The sequence below is a fragment of the Egretta garzetta genome, unplaced genomic scaffold (genome assembly GCF_000687185.1).
Source record: "Egretta garzetta isolate BGI_Z169 unplaced genomic scaffold, ASM68718v1 scaffold271, whole genome shotgun sequence".
Classification (NCBI taxonomy): Eukaryota; Metazoa; Chordata; class Aves; order Pelecaniformes; family Ardeidae; genus Egretta; species Egretta garzetta.
The window spans coordinates 6,671,589-6,696,520 of NW_009258669.1; the positions used below are offsets into that span (position 1 = coordinate 6,671,589).

Below are 24,932 nucleotides of genomic sequence, written 5' to 3' on the forward strand. Positions count from 1 at the left end.
TAACTAAGCAACGTGAGTAACACAGGAATGGACCCATCAGTACCACTACAAATAACGATCTAGGTCTTCCCTAATGCTTGAGTATATTCAGGGTTGGAGTTTGTAGAGTTTTACTGGTATTTTCCTTTGCACTACTCCTCGTGCTCCACAGGGGGGTAGCAAAGGAAGTAAGAGATTTGCTAAAGCTACTTCAGCGTACCTGCGTTTACACCATCTGGTGTGGAAAGCTTTCTCAGAGAAGTATTTGATGTGTAATGAAGACCACAGAACTTCTGCTTATCAAAACGAAATGCTTGATGAGCCAGTTAACATAGTGGTTGAACAAATGAGGTCTCTATGAATGTGGAAGTTAAGAAAAAGATGGGGTAAGAGACAGGTGGGTTTGTGTTGTGGAAGGGAGTTGTTGTATGTTGAAGTCTGGAGGTTTTGCTTGAGAAATTGACTTTAAAAATAGTAAAAATGGTGAAACGTGCAGTAGTAAGTCATGATGGAATGATACCTTTTTTTTTTTGGAGGAAAAAAAAACCAGTAGCATTTTGTGTGTGATAAATGGTGACGTTATTTTTAAATACCATTATTGGTATATATATGGTATATAATACCAGGTTGTGAAGGGCCTGACAGTACCCCTTCCATCCAAAGAGCCAGAAGTGTTCTGAACTCAAGAGAAAACTTGATTGAAAATGGAATTACCCTTAGAAAGACTAAAACAAGATACTTTCCAATGATGAACTAGAAACAAGAAAATTCAGATGCATTTTTCTTTAGCTGGAGTATAAAATCACAGGCGAGTTGAGTCTCCCTGAGGATATATGTTTCAAATCACCTTTTTTTTTCTTTCCACTTCTTTTACAAAAGAACTAGAACAGATAACCAATTAGCAAGAACAAGAAATTGGTGATTACTAAAGCATGACGGATAGGTGGTAATTGTGAGTCACTTCACGCTTCTTCACTACAAATTGTATCAAACCACAACACAGGACTTTTAGCCTGATTTCCTAAGGAAACAAAATATGCGTTATATTTAGGTGGCCCTTTGCTTCTCCCTCTCTTTTCCCTTTCCAATTATGTTTTAAAACTGTTAGTCAATTACATAAATTTTGGGGGGAAAGTAAGTGAAAACACTTTGTAAAAAAAGTAGGAGGACCAAGTTTCTACTTAGGGAAAGGTGGTGAGTTGAACAAAGCCTGACACCAGTGTGTCTACACAGGAAACGATTAGTGACCCAGCTGCAGGCAAAGTTCGAATGATCACTTAGGCCTTCTTAAAGGAAGAAAACCTAAATGGAAATATGTGGAGAAACCCAGCAGTCCTCACAGCAGGTGAAATTGTCAGCATATTCTTTTTATTTCACTTGTGAAGATGCTGTTGAGCTGTCTACCTTTTCAGAAGCTGTACAGAGACTGCTTACAAAAATGGGGAATTTTTTAGATCTTGGCAAGCCAACACAAAAACATTCTAATTTTTGAAAAAGGTTTTCATTATTTCGTATGTATAATACTATATAGTAATGCTGGTATTCAGTATGGTGATTATGTATAGGACTGTTTTTCCCTCTGTAAACAAGAAACCTTTGTTATAATATGCATTATATGGGTATTTCTCACTCATTAGAGGAATTCCCAAATAATACCCTTCATTTTTATATTGGGAATAAATAATGAGTTGTCACATCTTTGTGCATTTTCCACAGCTTTTTAAATTTGCTTTCTTTAAAGGAGAATCATAGTGTAAGAAATTGGCAAGTTAAATACAACTATTTAAAATCAGTCATGTAAAATTTCTTTTCTGGGAAACTGTGCTCAGCATATTATGTTTTGTTGATCTGTAGTCTAGCCCCATCTCAAGCAGAAAATGCATTTTGTAGCTGCCTAGTTAGTTTTTCAGACATGCTGTTAAATGGAATGTGTTCTCAAGAAGACTAATATGTACTTTCCTGTGTAAGATCGGAATTATTGGTGGAACTGGCCTGGATGATCCGGATATCTTAGAAGGAAGAACAGAAAAATATGTTGATACTCCTTATGGCAAGGTCTGTATAACCTGTGTTTTTTTTATTACTGAGACTCTTTACTGGTTTTAAAGATATTTTATGCTTTAAGAATTTCTAGACTGTTAAATGAATGCATGAAGGAGGTGCTGTCACAAGACTATTTCCTTTTAGTTCCTATGTACTGTGTGATTCTTTGTAGAAACAAGGTGTTACAAAGATGATGTGCAAAGAACACACTGTCTCTTCTCGTTTGTAGTTTGGATGAATTTACAAACTCAGTCCTGAATTTGCAGTCAAGAGGGATAAACCCTCTCTTTCAAATTTGTGCTGTTGTGTGACCTGTAGTATATGTCAGATCACTTCAGGAACCTTTATGAATTGCAGAAAACTGTCCTTTGAGGTATATGGGCCACCGTTTTCCCTGTAACCACTGAATTATGCTTTACGTACCAATGCTTTCTTTACAGTCATGCTTATAACCACATAATTCAAAACTGATTTGAAAATGAAGCTCTAAAACTGCTTTTTCTGGCACAGGTATTCTTAGCCAATTCTTCACATTGATCAGCCCTTTTCCTCAGCAAAAGGGAGTGGAGGCTAGCAGTGTTACTCTGTACGCAGTGCTGAGTGTGTTGTGAGGACAATTACTGCCCCAAAGCATTTATGGCAGGAACAGGCAAGACCAAGGATGAGAGAGGGTTTTACAGGCAGGAAATCAAGGGGGAGAGGTGTTCTAGTTGACACAGGAAGTTCACCGAAGAACTGGATCTCGGGTGTTTTGTAATGCCATAAGACATGGGGAGTCTGGTTGCTTTCTAACTGCCATCGGAATTATGTCTTATGAAATCTACCAGCATAACCTAATATACATACAATAAGTATCTGGCATGTGGTAGCAAGAGCCATTTTATGGGCAGAAGCTTGCCAGAAAGCTCAGTGCTGTGGTATGTGATTGAAAATCTGAATCTGTGCCTCCGTTCAGAATGGTTTAAGGGGGAAGTAAGAGTGTAAAGAGCAAGCAGAGTTTGTGTGCACACCATTCAAGAAGGGGAAGGAGATAAAGCTTAAGGGAGGAGAAAACATAATCAGAAAAATACATTTGACTTTTCCACCATCCTTCATAATCTGTTAAGAAACTGCAAGAGAATGAAGGGATCTTGCCTCTTGCATTTTCTGTACCCTGCTCTAAATGGTAGCCAGCGTTGGTCTGAGGTAGAATCCACTGGCTAAACCAAACCAGTTGCTCTTGCATTCCATGTTTTTGAGGGTTGTGGACCGTCGCAGCATGGCTGTGTCTGGAGACTGCTCACAAAGCAAAAATAGCACTATGCTTGTAGCAGATATTTACTGAAGCCTTCTTATCCAGGAAGGACAAAATACTCTTCTCCTCCCTCACAGGGGTTTGTTCAGATCCAAGTTAAGGGCCTAGTGGCAGCACAGCATTTGGAGGGCTGTTCTGTTGCAGTGCTGGGATGCAACAGGATTTGGGTATTACTGAGAAGAGTAGAAGTACCCACAGGATGTCTCCTCCAGAAGAGTGGAAAAAGCTTCCTTGATCCTGCACTTCTGGTCAGTATGGAAGGCTTTTTTAATTTCATTTAGGGAGCAGCTTAGCTACTGTCTTTTTTCTGTGTTCTTCACAGAATGCGACATGAGCAGGGGAAAATAAATGTTAGTTGCCTGTTGTGGTTTGTGAGAAACCTTGATCAATGGACTGACTGTGTCTGAGCTTGTGTATTATGCATTTAGCTCAACTTAATGAAAAAGCTTGTGAATATTTTGTGTCTGTGTATGGCGGTGGAGGGCAGGGGTTATAACTGAGATGTGATGGTAGGAACCCAAGTGTGAATTCTAGATACTGTGGTGAGCTGAACTGGGACTGTTAAGCTGTCCTGTATGGAAAACCACAACTTCGTGGGGCTTCCATGTCTGTGAAAGGGAGCACAGTCAAATAGGGAGCTTTTGTCCTCACCCCTGCTGGCCCATCTCTCTTCTCTCTGACTGCAGATCTGAATGCCTAAGAACTTGGGCCATCATCCTGATGGTTGTTTCATGTGGATTCAGTCCTGTATAGAATCGAATTAACTTCAGTGTTTGATTGCAGGTTTCATCCTCATGGAGCAACTGGCAGATCAACCTTAGCGTAAGATGTGCAGGGCTTAGACCACAAGTTACAGTGGCATAAAGTGCATTGAGTGGGTCAAGTTGATGGACTTCGATCTGAAGCAGAAACAAACCTCACAGATTTAATTGGTATCCTTAGGTGGATCAATGTTTGCTTATTTTGCTGCTGAGACTTCTTAGCATTCAGGAAGGAGGTGTTTAGAGCAACAGCGATGAGAGAAGCAGCTATTGCTGAATGTGAAAGGGCAAATGAGAACTTTTTTTTAAGTGTGCTTGGAAAAGTTTAGAGGTTATGGTTTATGCTCGTATTTTTTTCTGAAGGTGTGTCTTTTTCTTGATTGTTACTGAAATAAAACCAAATTGGGATTTTTCTGCCATAAAGATGCTTTTTCATAGAGTTATGACATCAATGTCTTAATGCCAAAAGGAAAATGCAAGGCATAGTTAAAAAATGTATGTCCATATCATTCTATACTGAAAAAATGCAAGGTGTACAGTTCTACTTTCCTTAAACTTTGGGTTTTAATTCTTAAATTTCTTGGCAAGGACATAGCCAAAAGACTTTTAACTGACAGCCTTTCTGGTGGTGACATTCCTTGGCACCTTTGACATTCAACAACAGCGAAATAGATGTTTCTTTAATGCTGTTTCTTTACTTTCAGAAGCAGAATAATAGCTTACATTTTGTTCATAGAGAGTCCTTGAATTGTCTTCTGCTTTGGCCTTCTTGAATTTTAAGAGTCATTTAATAACAAAACTTACATCATTAGGGAATGTGGGGATATTTTTTTCAAGTGAAATATGGAAACGTTTAAAGGAAACTAGTACTAGAGAATTTTTGCAATTCTCTGTATTGGCATTGGTCCTCCCATGATCTTTCAATGCAGTACATTAGTTTTTTAAAAAATAAATATGCTTACAGCTGTTAATATTCCAACCTTCTTTTCTCCCTTTCTGTGGAAAATATCCTAAAACTTTTTGGCATTCCATTTCCAGATATGGAAAATATTGTTCTCTTATAGGATAAGAAAATTGCTTGCAACAGCATTTATCTTCATAATTGAATTTTGAAGCTACTAATAAAACTTTGTTCATAACATACTTCTAGTTAGATTGTTTCGCTTTCTGGATGACAGAGCTTGGTTCTGAATCACGTCTCCCCAAACTGGCAAAATATCTTCCTGTTCTAGAAAACCATTATTTTATGCGTCCCCCTTTTTTCTTGGTCATAGGTATATCGGGCAAACAAAGCGGGGGGGGGGGGTTCCACCTTGCAAAATAGCTTTGTATGCTTGCATCAGGAAAATCAGACCATATGACAAAACACTTAAGCTCCTCTTCTACCTCTCCAAAACAATGTACATTGTTTGGTTCCTAAACGGGATCATAGGTTAAATGAAAGCTTGGGCAACCTATGAGATGCTTTTCCATCTCAATTTTTCCTTAGATTTTTATTTGGCTTGTTCATTCTATTTTCTATTCCGGCTTGCTTCTGAGGTGAGACTGAGGAAAAAATGAACTCTGTAAGCACCACATGAACAATACTTTATGCATATTTATGTTGCAGACAAAGGGAATTTATTTCAATTGTTTGTTACTGTCATAATTTAGGGTTAACTGCCCATGGTCTTTGCTTCCTTTTCTGTTTTGCAACATTGAGTAATATATATCTGGCTTGGATTTTGTGGAAGGGACAAGTATTTAAATACATACCTGAATTACTAATGTTTGAGAACTTTTTATTGGGCCCTTTGTTAAATCCTGCTTTAAAAATACTGTATTACAGCTTCAAATTCATACTGTTCCATTGGAAGTTTTTATTATTTTATCAGCATCTCAAAGCTCCTGACTACAACTGAGATAATAGTAGAGAGGTACAGCACTGGAAAGAACTTGTGGAAGAAGGAGAGTGGAACAGAAGCATACACTAGCTCTGTTACATGGTTAGCACATAGTTTGAAATTTCTGGATCTTTCCCTTCCTTGTAACTTTATACATATTGATTTATCCTTATTTCCTTGTAACTTTACACACATTGATTTATCCTTATTTCCTCTCTTTTAATGACCCATGATGCAGTACCTGCAAATTGTTTTCTTAAACTGTCAGTTCATCATTTAGCAGCACATTCCGTGTTCCAGATTTTTCTTTTTTCTCTTCTATGTTTCTAGCAATCATGTGCAAAAAAGGTGTTCAGGCAGTCAACTGGAAGGTGCCCTGAATGTGTTCAGTGGAAATCTGTGTAAAGGTAACAACCGGTCCTGTTACATGGCCACCCTGAAGCCTTTGAAATGACCAGGATGGCAGCAGATAGGGAAGGAAACCCTGGCTGCTGCAAATAGATTTTGAAGCCTGTTGGATTTCAAAGCTGTCACATTCTTGCTGCATCAGCAGTGGAGTTCTGTGATGGGGATGAATATCAAATAGCAGTTAAAATGCATCTTTCTACCCCAGATCTTCTGGAAATTGAAATGAACAAGAAGCTATCTCTTGCAATAAACTTAAATCTGTCACTTGTAAAGCAAAGGGTCCAGTCTTCAACTTACTGACCTTAACTTTTCATTTAGGTAGGAGGCAAGGAATTTTGGCTGAAGTCCCCTTTATTTTTTAGGAGAATTTTTGTATCCTGCTGTGAGCTAAGTTGCATGTTTATTACATCACATAGCAAATGTGAGCTCTCTAAACAAAACAAACCCCAAACCCCCAACGATAATTACTGTGTACTGTCATTGTTATGGAATGTTGCAACATCAAAATGCCTTGGCAACTAGACAGCAAGGTTTTCACCCTGTGTGAAATTTCACTTTTAAAGCCATGTCTGGTTCAAAAGAGTATGTGTAAAGTAAGGTAAATAGATTAAACATTTAAATGTCAATAGGTTAATATTAAATGGAGACTTTTTAAAAGAAGGCAGAATACCCTACAATTCTAAAAATAAATATTCTGGAACACTCCTTTTATAAAAAAAAAAAAAGTGGTAAATATTTGTCTGGCAGAATTTAAACCTAGGTGATTGAGCAAATTATGGTGCTTTGAAGAGATTTCACATTAAAAATGACCAAAAAGAACTGTGCAATAGGGATTAGGAAGTGGTGTTTTTATTAGAAATCAGCATTTCTAAAATGCAGCTATGTGGGACTCACATATTACTTTATTCTAGATCTCTGCAAATTTGCATGTGTGTAATAGAATTAACAGCTGTAAAACTAAATAATTGAAATCATGCTGCAAGCATTAAAATACAAATAAAAGTATATCAAGTAGTGGGCAACAGAACGTTTCTAAATGCAAATGTGTGAGTCCTTCCAGACACTTGCAAACTTGTGATTAGTAACTAAATTATAATTTTGTTAATAGCTATTGCAGCTTTAAATTCCAAGGCATGGAAAGAAACATTGCCACAGAGTAGCTTCCAGCTTACTTACAGTTTCTTCTACACTGCAATAAAAACAGTGACATGCATGCAGTTCTGAATTGGGGAGGAGAAGCAGCACATCCAACTGCACCACTGTTTAGCACAAATGCAGTTTAGCATCTGATTAAACAGAGGCCTTACATTTTTTAGCAAGAAGGGAAGCTAGAAGCATTGTGTATTTCAGATCCCTTATGTATATAGCCCAGGAAGAGAACACAGCCCACAGAGCAGTTAATTTGTTCTAGCAGCAGATGATGACTTGGGGGCTGCCCTGCGTGGGCAATGTGACCATCTTCCAAGGCAGAGCACATGTCCCAGCTGGGCAGCTAAAACCAAAATGCTTTAGCTTCCTGTCTGGTTCGTTAGTCAGGAGGAATGCCTGTTCTCATTGTTTAGCTGTGAGAGGAGAGCACGTGCTGTCTCCTGTTCCACCAAATACAATGCTGCTGCTAGTGTACCAGAAGTCCTCTGTCATATCACAGTTCACTTTCCAAAAGCAAGACTCCCAGCAGCAGGGAAGAGGGATTTTATCAGGAAGCTGGGCGGGGAGTGAGGGGTGGGTTGGAGGGGTCTAGAACATGAGTGTGATCTAGGGGGCCATGGTGGAAAGGGGACAGAGAAGAGAATGGGGAGTGTTATGGAAAGGGACAGATTAAATGTGATTTCTTTTGGGACGGGGCTTTTAGTAGGGAATGGTACCTGTTCAGCAAAAAGCAACCAAAGTTTACAGGAGAGAATGAGATGTGCTAACCAATTTAAAGGCAATATGCACGTGCTTATTTTTCCATGTTTGTGTAGCACTGTTTGAATCACTGTTTCAAACTCTAAAAGTAAGGCGTTGCAATATTAATGTTAGTATGAACACCGAAAAAATGTGATAATCCTTCTGGTGTCAAGTTTGATTTTCCTGTTCCTGACTGATTTACTAATCTGCTGTATCAAGTTACAGGCTTATTCTGAGCTGAAGAAAATGTGAGACTACGGCGATAACCAGTATTTCCTTTCATAACTATCCTGCTTATTTTTAAGTAACAGTTAAGGTTTCTAATGTGATTGTCAGGCTGGAACTCACTCTTACTTGTTTGTTTTGCAGCCATCAGATGCTTTGATATTGGGAAAGATAAAAAATGTGGACTGTGTGCTGTTGGCAAGGTAAATGAGGATTTTAAGGGGGTTTGTATTGCATGTCCTAAAGTTTTCTCAGAATTTTTTTCTTTCTACATTAGGTGAACTGAACTTTTACTCTGACTTCATCTTGCTCTGTGTGGTTGCTAGCAAAGTCCAGCAGAAGTCTGGTTTTTTTCCTGGATAAATCTGATGCTACAGGGACTGAGAGTATTAAAAATGCCATCTAGCTTAGGAAAAAGAAATCCAGTGGAGGGTGCTGCCCTAGAAATAATAGGAGGTGGGTTGTGCCTGATAACCTCAGTAATCTGTCTGCTCCCTGTGTTTGCAAATTTCTATGTGAAACTGGGAAATTGCCTGTTTGCAGATGAACTGTCTCTCTTCTAAATCTTTCCCTTTGATTATTGAGTCCTCTGGCTGTTACCTTTGTTGCTTAGAAGGCTGCATCCCGTGTAGTTCTTCCTCCCTGGGTCATTTTTATTCAGACATTTCTTAACCATGCTCGGAAGAGACTCTGGAAGCAGGATCTACAGATGAGTGCATGGAAATTTCATGCTAATGTAACAGTGGGTATCTAGGACCAATGTGCTATTAGATTAAACATAAGAGCATTAATGCTTCTCAGCATCTGAATAGCATGGGCAGAGCCAGGTGCTGATAGCAGGGTCTATCAGCAGTTCCAGACAAGTCAGGGTGATGAATCAAGTCCAATAATCATCCAGGGAGTCCAGGCAGGAGCAGTAGGAGATAGAGCCAGAGACGGGGTTGGAGGCAAGGCTGCAGTGTGTGTCCAAAATCCATCCAGAAAACAGGTATGGAGGCAAGCTACAGCACAGGTTTGAAGGCCATCCAGGAGACAAGGCTAGGGACAGGCACACCTGACACAGCTCAGGCCAGGACTGAAGCTGGCACCTGAGGTTGGAGGTGGGAGCATGCAGTCTCACGGGCAGCATGTGTTTCAGTGGAGGCCCAGGGTGAGGCTGGCCAGGGCAATTACCACCCAGTGGTGCACTCAGGGCCCTGATTCTCTTCATGCCACTATTTTTCTGTTAAGCTGCTGACTGTTACCATCGCTGCAACTACACTTTTGTCTGTGCTTTTACTTTTCTTACCTTGCATGGACTTTGCTCATCTATTTTATTACACCTGGACAACATTTTTCTCATTTTCTCAAATGAAATGTAAGGCCAAGATCTCATAGCTCTGCTGTATCAAAATAGGCCTGGGCTACAGATGGCTGAATAACTCGCTGTGATTTACATCCTCACTGGGATTTATGACCATTTACATACAACCCCCATGAGTTTGCTTTTGGGGCTTAGGTAAGGTACCTGCAGCTTTGTGTTTTGGTAAATGTTGTGTTTTGAGAAAAATAACAGAGTTGCTTGTGATTGCCAGATGAAAAAAAAAAGGCATATATATTCTAGAAGAGGATTATGACAACTGTGACATTAAACAATAAATCTGTATGCCTAGTAGCGTGTCAGAAACACTAATGACAACATGGGAATCCTGCCTCACAGTGCTTGGACATGTTGTTTGTGACTCCCAGTTCCCAACTGATCAAGTTCTTAAGACCTTTTGGTCTCTGTGAAAGTATGAGTTGGGAAGTTAAGTTCCTCCTTGCCTCTTGCATGGTTAACAATAATTTTCAGATGTGTTTAGTCATTATGTGAGTGATGTACCTCTGTGGCAATGTCAGTGATAACACAAAAGCTTGTGCTCATAAGACTTAAGTATTTCCTGTCTTGGTGAAAAAAATGTACTGCAACAGTGTGAAGTCATTCTAATTTATGAAAGCTGCCAGATCATTTTAAAAGCAAAGAGAAAAATGTGATGATTCTGCTGTTTTCTTTGGGAAGGTGACATATTAAAACGGTGTGTTCTTTCTGTTTTTAATTTCCTGTGATGTGCTGCTCTTTTCTGAGTGGGAGAATATAAATAGCACTTCTGAGCAGAAAATTTGTAGAGGTGTTTATAAATCCTACAAATTTGCTGTAGTGTATGGAAGATATAATTTGCTACACCTGGGTTTTCAGAATCTATGGAACTGACTTAAAAAATTCAGAGAAAAATGCTTTTTTTACTCTTGAAGCTGCTAAAATGTATTTGAATTTTCAAGGTTCTTTTAATTCATCTTGAACTTCAAAATTTTGCATTTAAAAAGAAAAGTGCACCACTACTACTTCAATCAAATACTGAGAGAACCTTAATACAGTTAGGAGAATAAGCTACACTGGAAATAGCTGAAATTATGGATTCCAGTTCCAACGTTGTTAGGGAAATTACATTTCCTGGAATTCTCTTTATCCCCAGATAAGAAGGAAGGCAGTTGCAGTCTGATTTATTTTACTCTCTTGCAACATGTATCTTTGCAGACATGGAAGGCATCATACAATTACGCCATCAAACGTAAATTACCGTGCCAATATCTGGGCCTTAAAAGAAGAAAATTGTTCGCATGTATTAGTGACTACTGCCTGTGGTTCATTACGAGAGGAAATACAACCTGGTGATCTTGTCATAATTGACCAGTTCATTGACTGGTGAGTAACGTTTGGTTTTAATTGTGTTCTTAGCTTTGGGGGAGAAAAAAGGGGTTAAACTATATAATAACATGTTGAATTAAGTTTTTGTGGAATGAGGTGATAGCCTCAGTTCTTATGACAAAAAATGAGATTCATACAAAAAGTCATGATAGGAAACAGGAATGAGATTACAAGAAGTTCAGCTCTAACAGCCGTAGAAGAAATACCAGGCTTTGAAGAATGGCCTTGAATGAACTGAAGTATAACTCCCTGGGAGGAGTCTTCTAAAAAGAAGAGAGCTCTTGTTCTTAGATGTGGAGGAGGAACATGGGTAAGAGCACAAGCTGTTCTAAGTTTTAAGAAGAACCTGAAATGAGATGGAGAGGTGCAAGAAAGCATAGTAGCAGCCAGGTAGGATAATGTATGCAGTAATAATGAGGTTCTGCAGAAGAGAATCAAATGCAAGACAGTGCGAAAAGAGAGGAGACTGTTTTAAAACAAGGAGAGATGTTAACAAGGAGGTAACATTTTCCAAGGTCTGTGTACTACAGTCCATCCTCTCCTTGATTTTTTGTTATTTAGAAATACTCAAGCAAATGGGGGGAAAAATCACCAACTACACCAAATATTTCAAAAGTACAGTTGCACATTTTAAGAGGTAAATTTATTAGTAGTATGTATAGTATACTATATCTGGAGGTCTTACTGGTATTCCACCCAATCTTAAGTGATTGAAATGCTTAATGCAGCTTATTTGTGCATTTGTGAGGCTGGTGGCAATACTTCATTGCCAACTGAACATGTATACCTAGGTTTGTTCTCTGCAGTGTAGTGCTCTTCAAGTTCTGGCTTACTGGCATTTCTCTCGTGCATGTAACTGAAATGTTTTTTCTTGTAAGAGAGTATGTTTTAAGTACAGTGTATCTAAATGACTAAGTACCCTGTAGGCGCAAGCACCATATAAACTGCTTCCTGTTATACTCAAGTTGATTTATAGGTGGAGAGCAGCTGTATTGCTGACAATGTTGGGGTTTTTTTTCTTTTTTTCAAGTCTAGAAGTATTTAGGCTGATGACTTTGCTTGTACAGATTAAATCATAATCATCCTTATTCTGCCAGTAGTACTTAGAAATTAGTAATTTTAGTATTGATATTGATTTACATAGGAAATATAGTAAACATACATGGGTACACGGTTTGGATGACTGTGAGTAAAGCACCAGTTATTTTGACAGTGTGATCATGTAGCAGACTCCTAGGTAGGTGAGGCGAGCCTAACTGTGCTGAGGTGTGAATTGCATGCATGGTAAGAAGTAATCTCTGGCCCAGAGAGCCTGCAGTTTTAAACAAGAAACAGTTGGAATGTTTGCAGAGTCCCTATCTGCTACAGATGAGGGGTGGAAGTATGGAGAAACTAACTCTTGCAGAGGTCACACAGAAAGACATTAAGTGAGACAGGAAGTGAATGCAGACATGAAATCTGAGACCATCCCTCATCCAAAATGTCATTATCAAAATCAAGAATTCATTTTGAAGCTAGGTATTCTCATCCCACAGCTTTAAATTTCCTAGCACTTGCCAGTCTGCATCATAATTTCTGAGCTGGAAAGGAAATAATCAGCTTGGTTAAGTTTGGGTTTTAAGAACATATCCCTTTCAAGAAGAAGGAAAAAAAAAGGTTATAGAACAAATCAGTATATTTATCTGATGTGAAGATGAGTGAAAGGACAGGGATCATTTACATTGCAGCGAAGAAGGCAAATAGTATGTTGAGCTGCGTTAGTTAGGGGTGTTGCCAGCAGGTTGAGAGAGGTGATCCTTCTTCCCCTCTGCTCAGCAGTGGTGAGGCCACACCTGGAATACAGTGTCCAGTGCCGGGCTCCCCAGTGTAAGAGGGACATGGAGATACTGGAGAGAGTCCAGCAAAGGGCCATGAAGGTGCTGAAGGAACTGGAGCATCTCTTCTATGAGGAAAGGCTGAGAGAGCTAGGACTGTTCAACCTGGAGAACAGAAGGCTCAAGGGGGATCTCATCAATGTATATAGATACATGAAGGGAGGGTGCAAGGAGGATGGAGCCAAGCTCTTTCCAGTGGTGCCCAGTGGCAGGGCCAGAGGCAAAGGGCAAGAAACTGAAACACAAGAGGTTCCCTCTGAACATTAGGGAACACTTTTTCACTGTGAGAGTGACTGAGCAGTGGCACAGGTTGCCCAGAGAGGTGGTGGAGTCTCCGTCCTTGGAGATACTCAAAAGCCTCCTGGACCTGGGTCCTGGGCAACTGTCTCTAGGTGGCCATGCTTGAGCAGGGGGTCGGACCAGGTGACCTCCAGAGGTCCCTTCTAACCTCAACCATTCTGTGATCTGTGTCTTCATTTAGAGTTTATTCAGATGGTCACCAGTAGTAATGGCATAGCCCATATACGAGAGGTGTTTCATTTGGACAAGTAAGTTTTCATTTCAATGTAGAAGAATAGGAACATGTGGGGACTTGTTTCATGGCTTCAGGAAACCATGAAGTTTCTCAAAAAGCACACAAGAATGTTTCAGTGAGGAAAACAGTAAGTAATATGAATTTTAAAATCATTACTAGCTTGCACATTAATTCAGAAAACTGACAAGTCATAATAGTCTGTTTCATCTGACAATTTGATTTCTGTGATAAGTCTTTTTCCCTGATGGTCTTTGCCAATGGGTGTTAGACTGCTGGTTCTTTGGAGGTAGGATCTGCATTTTTGCCTTTCACAAGGGTGTATCATCTGTAAGAGTGATTGCATTATATATGATAAATCATTATGAAAACAATACTGCTGACAGGAAGATACTTTCATGGAACAAAATAGATTAATTGTCCACCAAAGTCTGAAAAGTTTCAATTTTTCTGAAATACTTTCTAATCAAATATCAGGGTCCTGCAAAAAACTGTGTCAGCAGTCTTGGAAAGAAAGCACTGATTAAAGCTGCAAAAACAGTTCCTTTTGTTGAAGGTACCTTGGCTTCTGTATAGTGATTAAACTCATGCCAGGCACTACATAGGAAAGAGGCTTGGATCTAGATGGGAAGGATTTACTCAAGCTGCCGTTCTAATCCGTGCCTTCTAGGTGTCCAGGTACCTTTTGGTGTCCGGGCTTTAGGGAGCACGTCATGATTCTCCTTTCAGGTATGAAGCAAGAAGAAGGAATAGTGAATGGGAATGGGAGAAGAGCCAGAATTGAGCAGAAAGCTGTAGACAGTAATTGTAATTTACTCCCCTTGGGCATTCACACTGTGGCATTAATGACAGTCTCAATATAAGGAGTTGTGTAGGACTTCTGCCTAGTCTAGGGCATAGATTTGACTTACAGTGGGGAACACTGAATAGGTGTAATTAGAACTATATAGCATTCCCAAAATTTTGAGAGCTTAATTCTGCAGATCATTAGCACTCCTAGTTAAGTGTTTGATTTCATATACAGAATATAGAATATATTCTGCTTTCTTCATGCTTATCTATTAGTGTGTGTGTTTAAACAATAAAAGATACATGTTGTTAAATAAGTACCAAAATATTTACATGGTGTTCTCCCTACTTCCAAATCCAGAAGTAACCACAGATACTATTATGGGCTACAACAGTTGTTCTCTTCTTTGAAACAAGTGACTAAAAGAAATCTGGAAAATTTTTTTTTATGCCTTTGGCTCCTATGTTAGTTTATTACAGCTCTGTTAGTCACCTGGCTGGATCAGACTGATTAGGGGCTTTTTAATACTTTCTGTTTGGTTTGCTGCTGCTGTCTGCTAGGAAAAGAAGAGCAAGAAGGTAACCATTTACTTAGATGACTCAACATAGTTGCAAAGATGCAAAAAATAGCTTCGTAAAAGAAATCCTGTAACAGCTGCCAACGTATCATTTGAATTCTTTGTGTCACGTACACCACTACAATGATTAGAGTATTGTTACACTCAGATTTTACAGAATTATCTTTCAGTGTCCCTGAAGAGGCACAACATGCTGAGACTGCTTTTTGAACAGCAGATGCCAGTGTGAATTTTCAGTTTGTTCTTTAATAACTAATAGCTTGTTGATAATTGAGCACTACTGGAAGAAAGGGGAAGGTGATGGTAGAAGTAGTAGAGGACTGTTCATCACAGATGGAAACGGTTAGTTTATTCACTTATTTCAGTTGGATTTTGCTTCCTAGCATCAGTCATAGTCATCATTGCCAGAAAACTTTGTGTTGCTATGATAAAATAAAAATGAAGGAGCAAAAGCCACCTTACTGTCTGATTAAAAGTGTTGTGGGGAACACAAATTCTGGGCACACCTCCAAAATTGCAGTACTAGCAGCTTTGAAGTTGAAAAAGTAGTAAAGGCAAGGTCAGCACGTCAAAATTATGCAACAGTGCAAGGGTTTGCTTGCACCACGAGTACTGCTGTCTCCCTGAGCTTGATACACAAGCAGTTATGCATAAAAACATATATGCCCCATTCCCAAGAAAAAATTCCTTTTTCTCCTGTACCACTGCCCCTGTTTGGCACAGAGGCAGCATGAAGGTCTGGTGGGGGCTCTCCACTGAGCCCTGCAGAGGTCAGATGGCCAGCAGGAGCTATGCAGCCCCAACTCTTAGCTGCTTGCTTGTGGTTACCAGTCCAATGCTTTCAGGTGCTGCCTCTGATCTCCACCACTGGGGACATCTCTGTACCTTCCCTTTATGCTATCATTGATCCATCTGGATTGTGCGCTTCTACTACAAATAGTATGGTTAGTTTCTAGGCAGGCACTTGGTGACTTCTTCCTGTTTTAATATAAACAATTCAGGCAATTGTATAACATTCAGTATGCAAGCAGGCTCTACGTCTGACGGGGGGCATGCGCACTTCTCCACACTTAAAACTGTGAGATCTAAGGAGCAGATTATCTTTGAAGAGTGGCTGTTGAGTTACTTATTTCTTGTTTCCTGATGGCTCCTTAAAGAGTCAGTCAGAGTATGTGGGGAAGGTCTTGAAACTCCTTTAATGAGAGGCGCCTTTGGCAGATACTGTTCTCAGGTCTCTGGGTTTTGGAGAGTAAGGCAAGGAAAGCATCTGTGATTCTGTAATCTTTATTCTCTCTGCAAGGGTTACAGAGGAATGGTATTGCAGCAGTGAAAATTATGTGCTGCTGCCCTCCCTGTACCATGCAGACAGGTGAGTAGGACAGATCTGGATAGCCAACTCCTGACTTGAGTAACAGGGCTACAGAAAGGAGGAGAGGCACTCCTCTGTGCCAGCCATTACTTCGTAGATAGCAAGAATCAGAGATTGGTTCAAATCTGCCTTTATTCTTGCCCTTATCCTAGCAATGTACAGGGACATCAGCTGGCCTCATATCAAACAGCTGTGGCTTTTGCAGAGTTGCAGCCTTCCATGCAGAAGAGAAATTGTTGCAGTCTTGAGTGCAAACACAGATAGCCTGTTGCTCATAGAACTTGCCATTGTTACTTAATCCCATGCAGTTTGTATGGGGCTAAACATAGTGGGATTTCGTTATTAGACCATGTAGTGATGTGGCCATTCTCTCCAAAGAACATAGGGTATCTGAAAGTCAGAGATTAATATTTGTACATATGCAATCTTTCCTCAGGGCTTTTCTGAGTGAAAGGGCCTGACTAACAACATCTGAAATACTGTAATGCAGGAAATAGATTACGACTTTTCCCATTTCCTGCAATTCTAAATAATTCATTAGCAGATACTGAAAAAAAGTGTAAAATATGATACATGCTATTTGCAGCTCTTCAGTATCCCGTAAAGGAAAAATTAATATTAGTGTTTCAACCAATTTTAACAGCTGTATCCCATTTTGCATATGTTTTTAATTTGCTGATCTCTTTTCCTGTTTTATAAACTCATCCTTAAGGCTACCCTATTGGTTCTTTTTTTTTTTTCCCAATCTACTCTAACACGTAATTTGTATTTAAAACCTTCTTTTAAATATTTGCTGGTGACTTGGGTGGGGAACTGTTGTAAGCAGTATTACCAGCAGAAATTATTTTATATTTTAACTGTGGATTGAATTTGGCCGTTGCCTTACTTTTCTCCTATAAAGTACAATATGTAACACACTGGGGAGAAGAAGGGAATGTCTCAAATAATTTTGTTCCAGAGCTATCCAGTTGGCTGAATCAGCTTGAGACAGTGCATTTGAATGTAAAGTGATAGCGGGTAACAGTTCCAGTAGCTGTCAAAATGGCATGCTGGATGGTAATTTCTGCAGCGTGTTTGACCATTTCCGTGCTAGGAAACAGTTTATCAATTGAAAAAAAAGAGAAAAAGGATTCTTCTGCTTGCAAGCTGCCAATGCATGTGTGTAATCTTTCTGAGAATATGAAGACATCCTGTTCCAGGTTTTTTCTGGTTCAATTCACACCTCTTGTTCAGGAAGCTGTTCCTATAAATTCCCATCCTTTCAGTGTAGGAATGCAATGATGTGAACAAGCTCTATTTTGAACTAGCTTTGTGGTAATTCAGACTTGATTCCTTCCCTTCCTGAAAGTTTACTGTGCTCTTTTTTTCAGAGATTACTTGCCTAACTATTATATTTAGCTGATTTCTTTTGCATAGACTTGCAGCATAATGTGGCAATTTGTGTTGTTTAGGAACAAACGAGCATTTCAGCATCTTGTTAACAATAGATTTTCTCTGATTAGTTGACAGTGCACTACTGGAGTAACAGTTTTATACTCAAGCTTAAGTCTGAAAGGTTTGTACAGAGGCAAAACAGGATTACAGGTGGTCATTAATATCATACTGATATCTTTGTTCCCTCCCAGGAATGCTATGGTTGTGGATTTGTGTAAATTTCTTGCTTTCTTTTCTGTTTTCTCCCTGTTCTTCTCTCAGCATGTTTTTTGCTTTTCTAGGACAAGTAAAAGACATTGTACTTTATACGACGGGCAGCATTCCGCTCTTCCAGGCGTATGTCATATTCCAATGGCAGAGCCATTCTGCACGAAAACCAGAGAGGTTAGTGAATTCTGTAATAGTATTTAGAAATACTATTTTTATGGAACTTATTCACGATATCGTAGTCTAATTCCTCAACATAGGACACTTTCACGATTCAGCTGGGCAGGGTGCTGGGACATCTTATCTTGACCGTGCTTTTACCAAGAAAGGTTGGACCAGATGATCCTTGAGGTCCCTTCCAACCTGGTATTCTATCATTCTATGAGTTAAGCGTTCTTGGAATACAGAGGCAATAGGCACCTCTTTATTCCTGTTTCTCAGGTATGTCATGGTATTAAGGAAAAATGTAACAGTTGGAAGGCATGGGAAGTAAAAGATCTTGTGTCTATAAGAGCTGTCTTCCCAAGGGAGGTATGCAGAAGATGTCAGCTGGCAACCTAGATTTCACCAAGGTCTTAATAACTGGACGAAAGATCTTTATTTATCAGGTAACAAGCCAAGAGAGCAAGAAAGTGGACAAAACAGGAAGATAAAATTAGGAGTTAGTTCCTTTTTGTTCTGAACAAAATTGTAGCTATGGTAAAGGCACTCTACATACTTAATACAAAGAATTAAATAGTACTTCAGAATTCACAGAAATTACAATATTGCATTTGTGCTTTTGTGCATTTTAGCACTGGATGGTGATGGAGAGTGGAGGCTTAGTTTAAAGGACGTTAAACATAGATACAAGTGAAATTACAGTAGCCTTTTATTCTCAACTGTTGCTCTTAGTTTTGTCACTTGAGGATTTTCAGGCTTCAAAACCACTAAGCAGCGTGAAACACTGCTCTGTTTTTCAACACCTTATAAGCTTCTGGGAGGAGCATGTCTGTGATTAAATATGCCACCTTAGCATATTCTTAGACCTGAGGAAAAGAGAAGGTGAAGATTGAACTGCACATTTTGTGCTGTTGTGGAATGCTGTGGTCAGAAGCTGCAAGGAGATACATTCTCCAGGGGCACAGGAACGCTTACAGAATCAGTCATATCCATCTAAGAGACTTGCTCTTTGTGCAGTCAGTTACTACACCAAGCAGGACAAAGCTGAATTGTGAAGCAGGTGGTCCAATCTGTACCCAGAGCATGTACAAATATTTGTACTACTGAGCTATTCTGCTCTAGTCACCAATTCATTTCAGTGTCATTAAAGGCTATTTTTGTTAACTGGCCGGACACGGTGTAGTTTTGAGATATCCACCAGCAGGTCCACAGCACTATTAGTAGAACAATGCGTCAGTGCACTGGGAATCGAGGTGTTTTGCAATGAAGTAAAGATATTTTTTGCCATTCTTCCACTGAGCAGCAAATTATACAAAATACATTGTGATTTTCATGCAACGAGAGCCTAGCCACATGCCCTTACCAAAGATTACTTGGCATATAGTGGCTTACTGACTTGGAGCATGATATCGTGTCACAACAAATGCAAGTTTATTGAGACCTAACTGTACACTTTCTGAAATGGCTTAAAAACTGTTATTACTGAAGTGTTTGGCAGTACTTCACACTGTGTCTCTTTTTCATTTTTTAAAAAAGGTAAGTAGATATGCATAAGACAGTTCCTGAGGTTGCAGGAAACATACACCAAGGCTAGTTTTCATTTGATTGTTAAGTAGCTAGAGACAATGTCCTCTGGATATTACATTTTTTGAAAATGCTCCTTTTCAAACAGAGAAAAAACATTTAGGTACTTCCCAGTCTCACATGTGATCATTATCTCATTAGCCTATGTGTTCTAATCAGGCTAACAGATGTTTTAAAGAACATGTGGTTTTGAGCCCTTAGCAAGGCTGGAAAGGGATACTTTCACTTCGTTTGAAAATACCAGATAAAAGTGACTTAAACTTTTTTCCTGGAACTGTCCCTGAAAATTGTTGAGATCATTTCAGCCCCGTTTATCCTGATTCATGTGAATTTCATAGATAAATGCAATCTATTAATGTCATAGGCTAATTAAGGAATTTTGCATGACAACATCTGAAAACTTTATATTAAAATGCATTTGTGCAATATGTGAAAATACTCTGTTTTACTTGATTTATGCACTGTAAATGAGAATCTGAAAGGAGTTTATCTTTTCTCTGACTGCAAACTTTTGAATAACATAGGGTGGCTTGGTTATTAATGCTTTCAGAAACTGGGGCTCACTGCAACATCTTATGGGGAGTAAAGTTGGAACTTTGTAAAGAGTTTCTGGGAAATACTGCTTAACTGTGGTTTAAGTCAAATCACAATTGAAGTTGTTTGTTGATTTATTAACAACATTAATTAACTGGCAATCAGTGAGTCATATGTTCAGGATGAGTATCAGCAATAAACCACAATATTAGGTGTGATTAATATTATTTTACAGCATATTAATAAACACCTACAAATTTCTAAGTGTCCTTTTGTGGCTAATCCCCAGAAGCTCTGCTTAGCCCCTGCATGTATATTCACGTAGCTGCATGCACAAATACCTTTCCCCAGCACGTGGTGGTTACATGCACATCCACCCTCTTCTGTGAGTGCATGTTTACCTGTTCACACACATCTGCAGTAGGAGGGGTGGGTACTCCAGCTTTATGTGTACTTGTGCTGCTCCACACAATCCACCCAGAAGGTGACATAGCACACTCGGGGTATCGCTGCTCATTGCACCCGTGTATGGCGGGTCGACCAACCAGCTGGAGGGCAAGCTTCTCACAGCATTTTGCAGGGAGGCTGCTCTACCTGGCCTGCATGAGGTCATGATGCTGACAAGGCAGCTTCTAGTGGTGTCAGACTAGGTTTTCACTGCTGCTGTGTTATGGTCTCTCCTGTCCTGTCACAATTTTTCTTGCTGCTTTTATACTTCTTTTCAAGCTTTTTTGATGGTTTTTTTAAACAGATGTCATCGTAGTTACTTTCCCCTTCCTACTGTGGACTATTATGGGTGTCCTAGTCCCATTTACACATGCCAGTATGCTCTTATTCCTACTGTATCAACTGCTGTTACCCAGGCCATTTACCAAGAGAGAAAATCATGATAATTCTGCCATATACAAGGTCCTAGTTGGAACTGCAAAGACTAATGTGAAGTACATGGTATATATAAAGCGTACAGCTCAGTCACTGACATGGGAAAAAGTGGTAATAATTCCACTACAGATTCACAGGGTACTCTTTGAAGTATGTGCTTGTGAAGTTCTCTTTCAAAAAATAAATTTCCTATTACTGTTCTCAAGAGCTCAACTCCACCATGTGGTAATGTAGTGCCAAGTGGAGTGTTTCCACCATTCTGTTCTCAATGTAAGCACTGCCTAAATACCATGCAAAATTTTTCTGTTTCCAATGTTCTTGGTCTGCACTGAAAACAGTAATCCAACTGTTACTAACAAAATCATATGAGTTCAAGATCATTCCTCTTAGTAGGACTATTAATTTATCTTGCTGGATGAGGAGACTGAAACTGATCCTTGGCTGTGGACAGCCATAGCCACGTGAAGCTTTACTGCTTTGTATAAAGCTAATTTATTTTGTATGTAAGCTTTTTGATGGGATGCGAAAGCAGTAAACCAGGGGAATTATTTCCTTTTCCTGATATTGGCATGTTTTACAGGTTCTTATTGAGACTGCCAAGAAGCTTGGGCTCCAGTGTCATTGTAAGGGGACAATGATCACAATCGAAGGCCCACGTTTTAGTTCTCGAGCAGAAAGCTTGATGTTTCGCAGCTGGGGAGCTGATGTTATCAACATGACCACAGTGCCTGAAGTGATTCTTGCGAGAGAAGCTGGAATGAGTTATGCTAGTATTGCCATGGCAACAGATTACGACTGCTGGAAGGAACACGAAGAAGCAGTGAGTGAAATTTTTTTCCTCTGGGTCTTGTTCTGAGGGATCTGGATGAGAACCTGTAGGTTTTGATAAGAGATCACATACAGAACACGCTGGTTTGGGCTGGGGTAGAGTTAATTTTCTTCATAGTAGCTAGTATGTTTTGGATTTGCACTGGAAACAGTGTTGATAACACAGGGATGTTTTAGCTATTGCTGAGCAGCGCTTACACAGAGTCAAGGCCTTTTCTGCTTCTCGCCCCACCCCACCAGCGAGTGGGCTGGGGGGGCACAAGAAGCTGGGAGGGGGCACAGCCAGGACAGCTGACCCCAACTGACCCAAAGGCTATACCATATGATGTCATGCTCAACATAGAGAGCTGGCAGAAGAAGAAGGAAAGCGGGGTTGTTCAGAGTGATGGTGTTTGTCTTCCCAAGTAACAGTTACATGTGATGGAGCCCTGCTTTCCTGGAGATGGCCAAATGCCTGCCTGCCCATGGGAAGCAGGGAATTAATTCCTTGTTCTGCTTTGCTTGCATGTGCAGCTTTTGCTTTACCTATGAAACTGTCTTCATCTCAACCCACAAGTTTACTAACTTTTACCTTTCCAGTTCTCTCCCCTATCCCCCTTGACGGGAATGAGTGAGCAAGCAGCTGTGTGGGGCTTAGTTGCTGGCTGGGGTTAAACCATGACACTGAAGTAAATCTGTTCTTTCTTACACCAGTATCACTGAGTTATTCTGGATGAATGATTGTGAAAGTAAGAACATAGTAAATTGTTGCTACATCACTCATTTTCATAAACTGCTTTAGTTCTCCTGTTTGTGTAAAATACAATCAGACATACACCCACAGAGGAAAGATTTTTTTTTTACTGGCTAAAAGGATTGTGGCATTTAAGGCTTCGCCTTTTCACTTAGAGATGTATGAGTTAAATGAATTTATTTGGATATTAAAAATGTGTGCCATCAAAATTGAGATCCGCCACTCAGTTTTATTGTATTTCTAGGTTTCAGTGGATAAAGTTTTAAAGACGCTGAAAGGGAATACAAATAAGGCTACTAGCATACTCCTTACTGCTATACCTCAGATAGGTTCCATGGACTGGACTGACACCCTGCACACCCTGAAAGTAAGTACACACGTGAGGCTCATGAGTACTGGGGACAGCATATGCACATGTGCACATAATACGTGTATAATGTTCCAAGATGTTTCTGCTTAAATCATAACTTCTTAGAATAGATGATTCAACAAGTCAAATCCATTCAAGATGGGCAAACAAATTCGTTAAGATTCTCACAAGCTTTATTGAAAACATCTAGCTTCAGTTTTACAGGAAGTTTTACAAAAGGTAAAAAAATTGACATCTGTATGTGGTTGATGAAGTGTTATCCTTCATAGCACAGGTAAGATACAAATCTATGTGAGTATCCAAATGAAAAAGCTGTACCTTTACTCACCTTTAGCTTAAATCTTAGAGCAATGGAGAGCCAAGTGGAGAAGACTGAACCAAACTAAAAACATTGTGCTCTCTTCAGTATGTAGGAGTTGAGTCTGTTTACAAGATATGGAGTAATAACCAGTTTGAAACTACTAGAACTGTGTAGTCCCACAGAATTCAGATCCACAGTGCATGAAAAAAAATGGAAAATAAAAACATTTCAAAATATACTGATGAGGGAATTTTTAGGCAGAATTTTTCTTAGACAAGAGTTTACTTACATGTTTTACATTACCTCTTTCACAGGCATGCTTGAGATTTGTTTCTGGCTACAGCATAGAAGGAAAGAACAATGTTAAAATAGTTTAGATGTCTATCCAACTTCTCAACAAGCCTTTTGTGATAACTAGCCACTTCCAAGAGTACAAGAGCATGAAGTGTGAGAGCAACTGAGGATTACATTGAGATGGTGTGGGAGACAAAAAGGAGGAAGGCTGTTGAGGAAGCTTTTGAGAGAGTCCAGTTTCTGATGACTCTCTCCTCTCTTAAATTCTTTCTTTTCTGAAAATCACTGTGTTGACTGAAATCAAAATGGGTAAGAAAGATGAGCACAGACTGTCTCCATGTATCTGAAAGTGTGTCCCCGAAATTCAACTATCAACAGAACTGTATGCGCTGTAAAAATTTTCCATGTTTTCTGATGGGGATCAAATTTGCAGTTTTGTTTCTAATATGGTTCTCTTGCCAGTGACTCTCATCTCTAGTTTAGTCAGTGTCCTAAAGGAAAGACGTTTTAAGCTAAATTCAGCCCAGACACTTTTAAGCATACTTGACCAGGTCAGGTTCATGGAGGTCCAACCCAAATCCTTGAAATTAGTCTTTTGCGGATTCTTCACGAGAAAATCTGCTTTTTATTAGGAGGCCTTGGATTATGTTTAGGACTCCTCCTCACCCAGTTATCTGAAACAGCTATTTCAATGTCCCATCTATACCTTTGTGAGAGATAACTGACTTTTCCCTTTCCCCTTTGCAGTCTTTAGGAAGTTGTGTCATGTATGAATAAGGGAGACAACAGAATCGGTATTTCTTCTCTGCTCTAACCCACAGAAAACATTTTCAGAGGACTGGGCCACACTTTTTGTTTAATACAGGTGCCGAGCTGTACAAAAAAACTCAAGACTTTGAACAAGTAATCTAAAAAATGTGCTAGGTATTCCTCAGCTACTTTGGTCTTGCTGGCATGCAAGGAAACTTCCCAAGTAAATAGCACTGCTTAGGTACTGAGGGGCCTGCCTCCAATTCTGGCAGGTGTCCTTCAGTAAACTGCTTTCCTTTGAACGATTGTCTTGATCCTTCATCAGGAGTGAGATTTGTTTCTGGCTACAGCATAGAAGGAAAGAACAATGTTAAAATAGTTTAGATGTCTATCCAACTTCTCAACAAGCCTTTTGTGATAACTAGCCACTTCCAAGAGTACAAGAGCATGAAGTGTGAGAGCAACTGAGGATTACATTGAGATGGTGTGGGAGACAGGGAAAG

The 24,932-nt window shown here is 39.6% G+C and overlaps 1 protein-coding gene across 1 annotated transcript in view; it reads left to right on the plus strand.

Annotated features, from left to right (window-relative positions):
- Window positions 1-336: 336 nt before the first annotated feature.
- The window catches only part of LOC104135050 (methylthioadenosine phosphorylase), a 31,403-nt gene continuing 6,807 nt past the window's right edge, over window positions 337-24,932 (plus strand). The window contains exons 1-7 of the mRNA XM_035888463.1: window positions 337-365; window positions 1,920-2,034; window positions 8,628-8,686; window positions 11,038-11,205; window positions 18,066-18,168; window positions 21,734-21,973; window positions 22,959-23,081. Of these exons, the coding sequence (XP_035744356.1) occupies window positions 337-365; window positions 1,920-2,034; window positions 8,628-8,686; window positions 11,038-11,205; window positions 18,066-18,168; window positions 21,734-21,973; window positions 22,959-23,081 (837 nt within the window). The remainder of the gene's footprint in view (window positions 366-1,919; window positions 2,035-8,627; window positions 8,687-11,037; window positions 11,206-18,065; window positions 18,169-21,733; window positions 21,974-22,958; window positions 23,082-24,932) is intronic.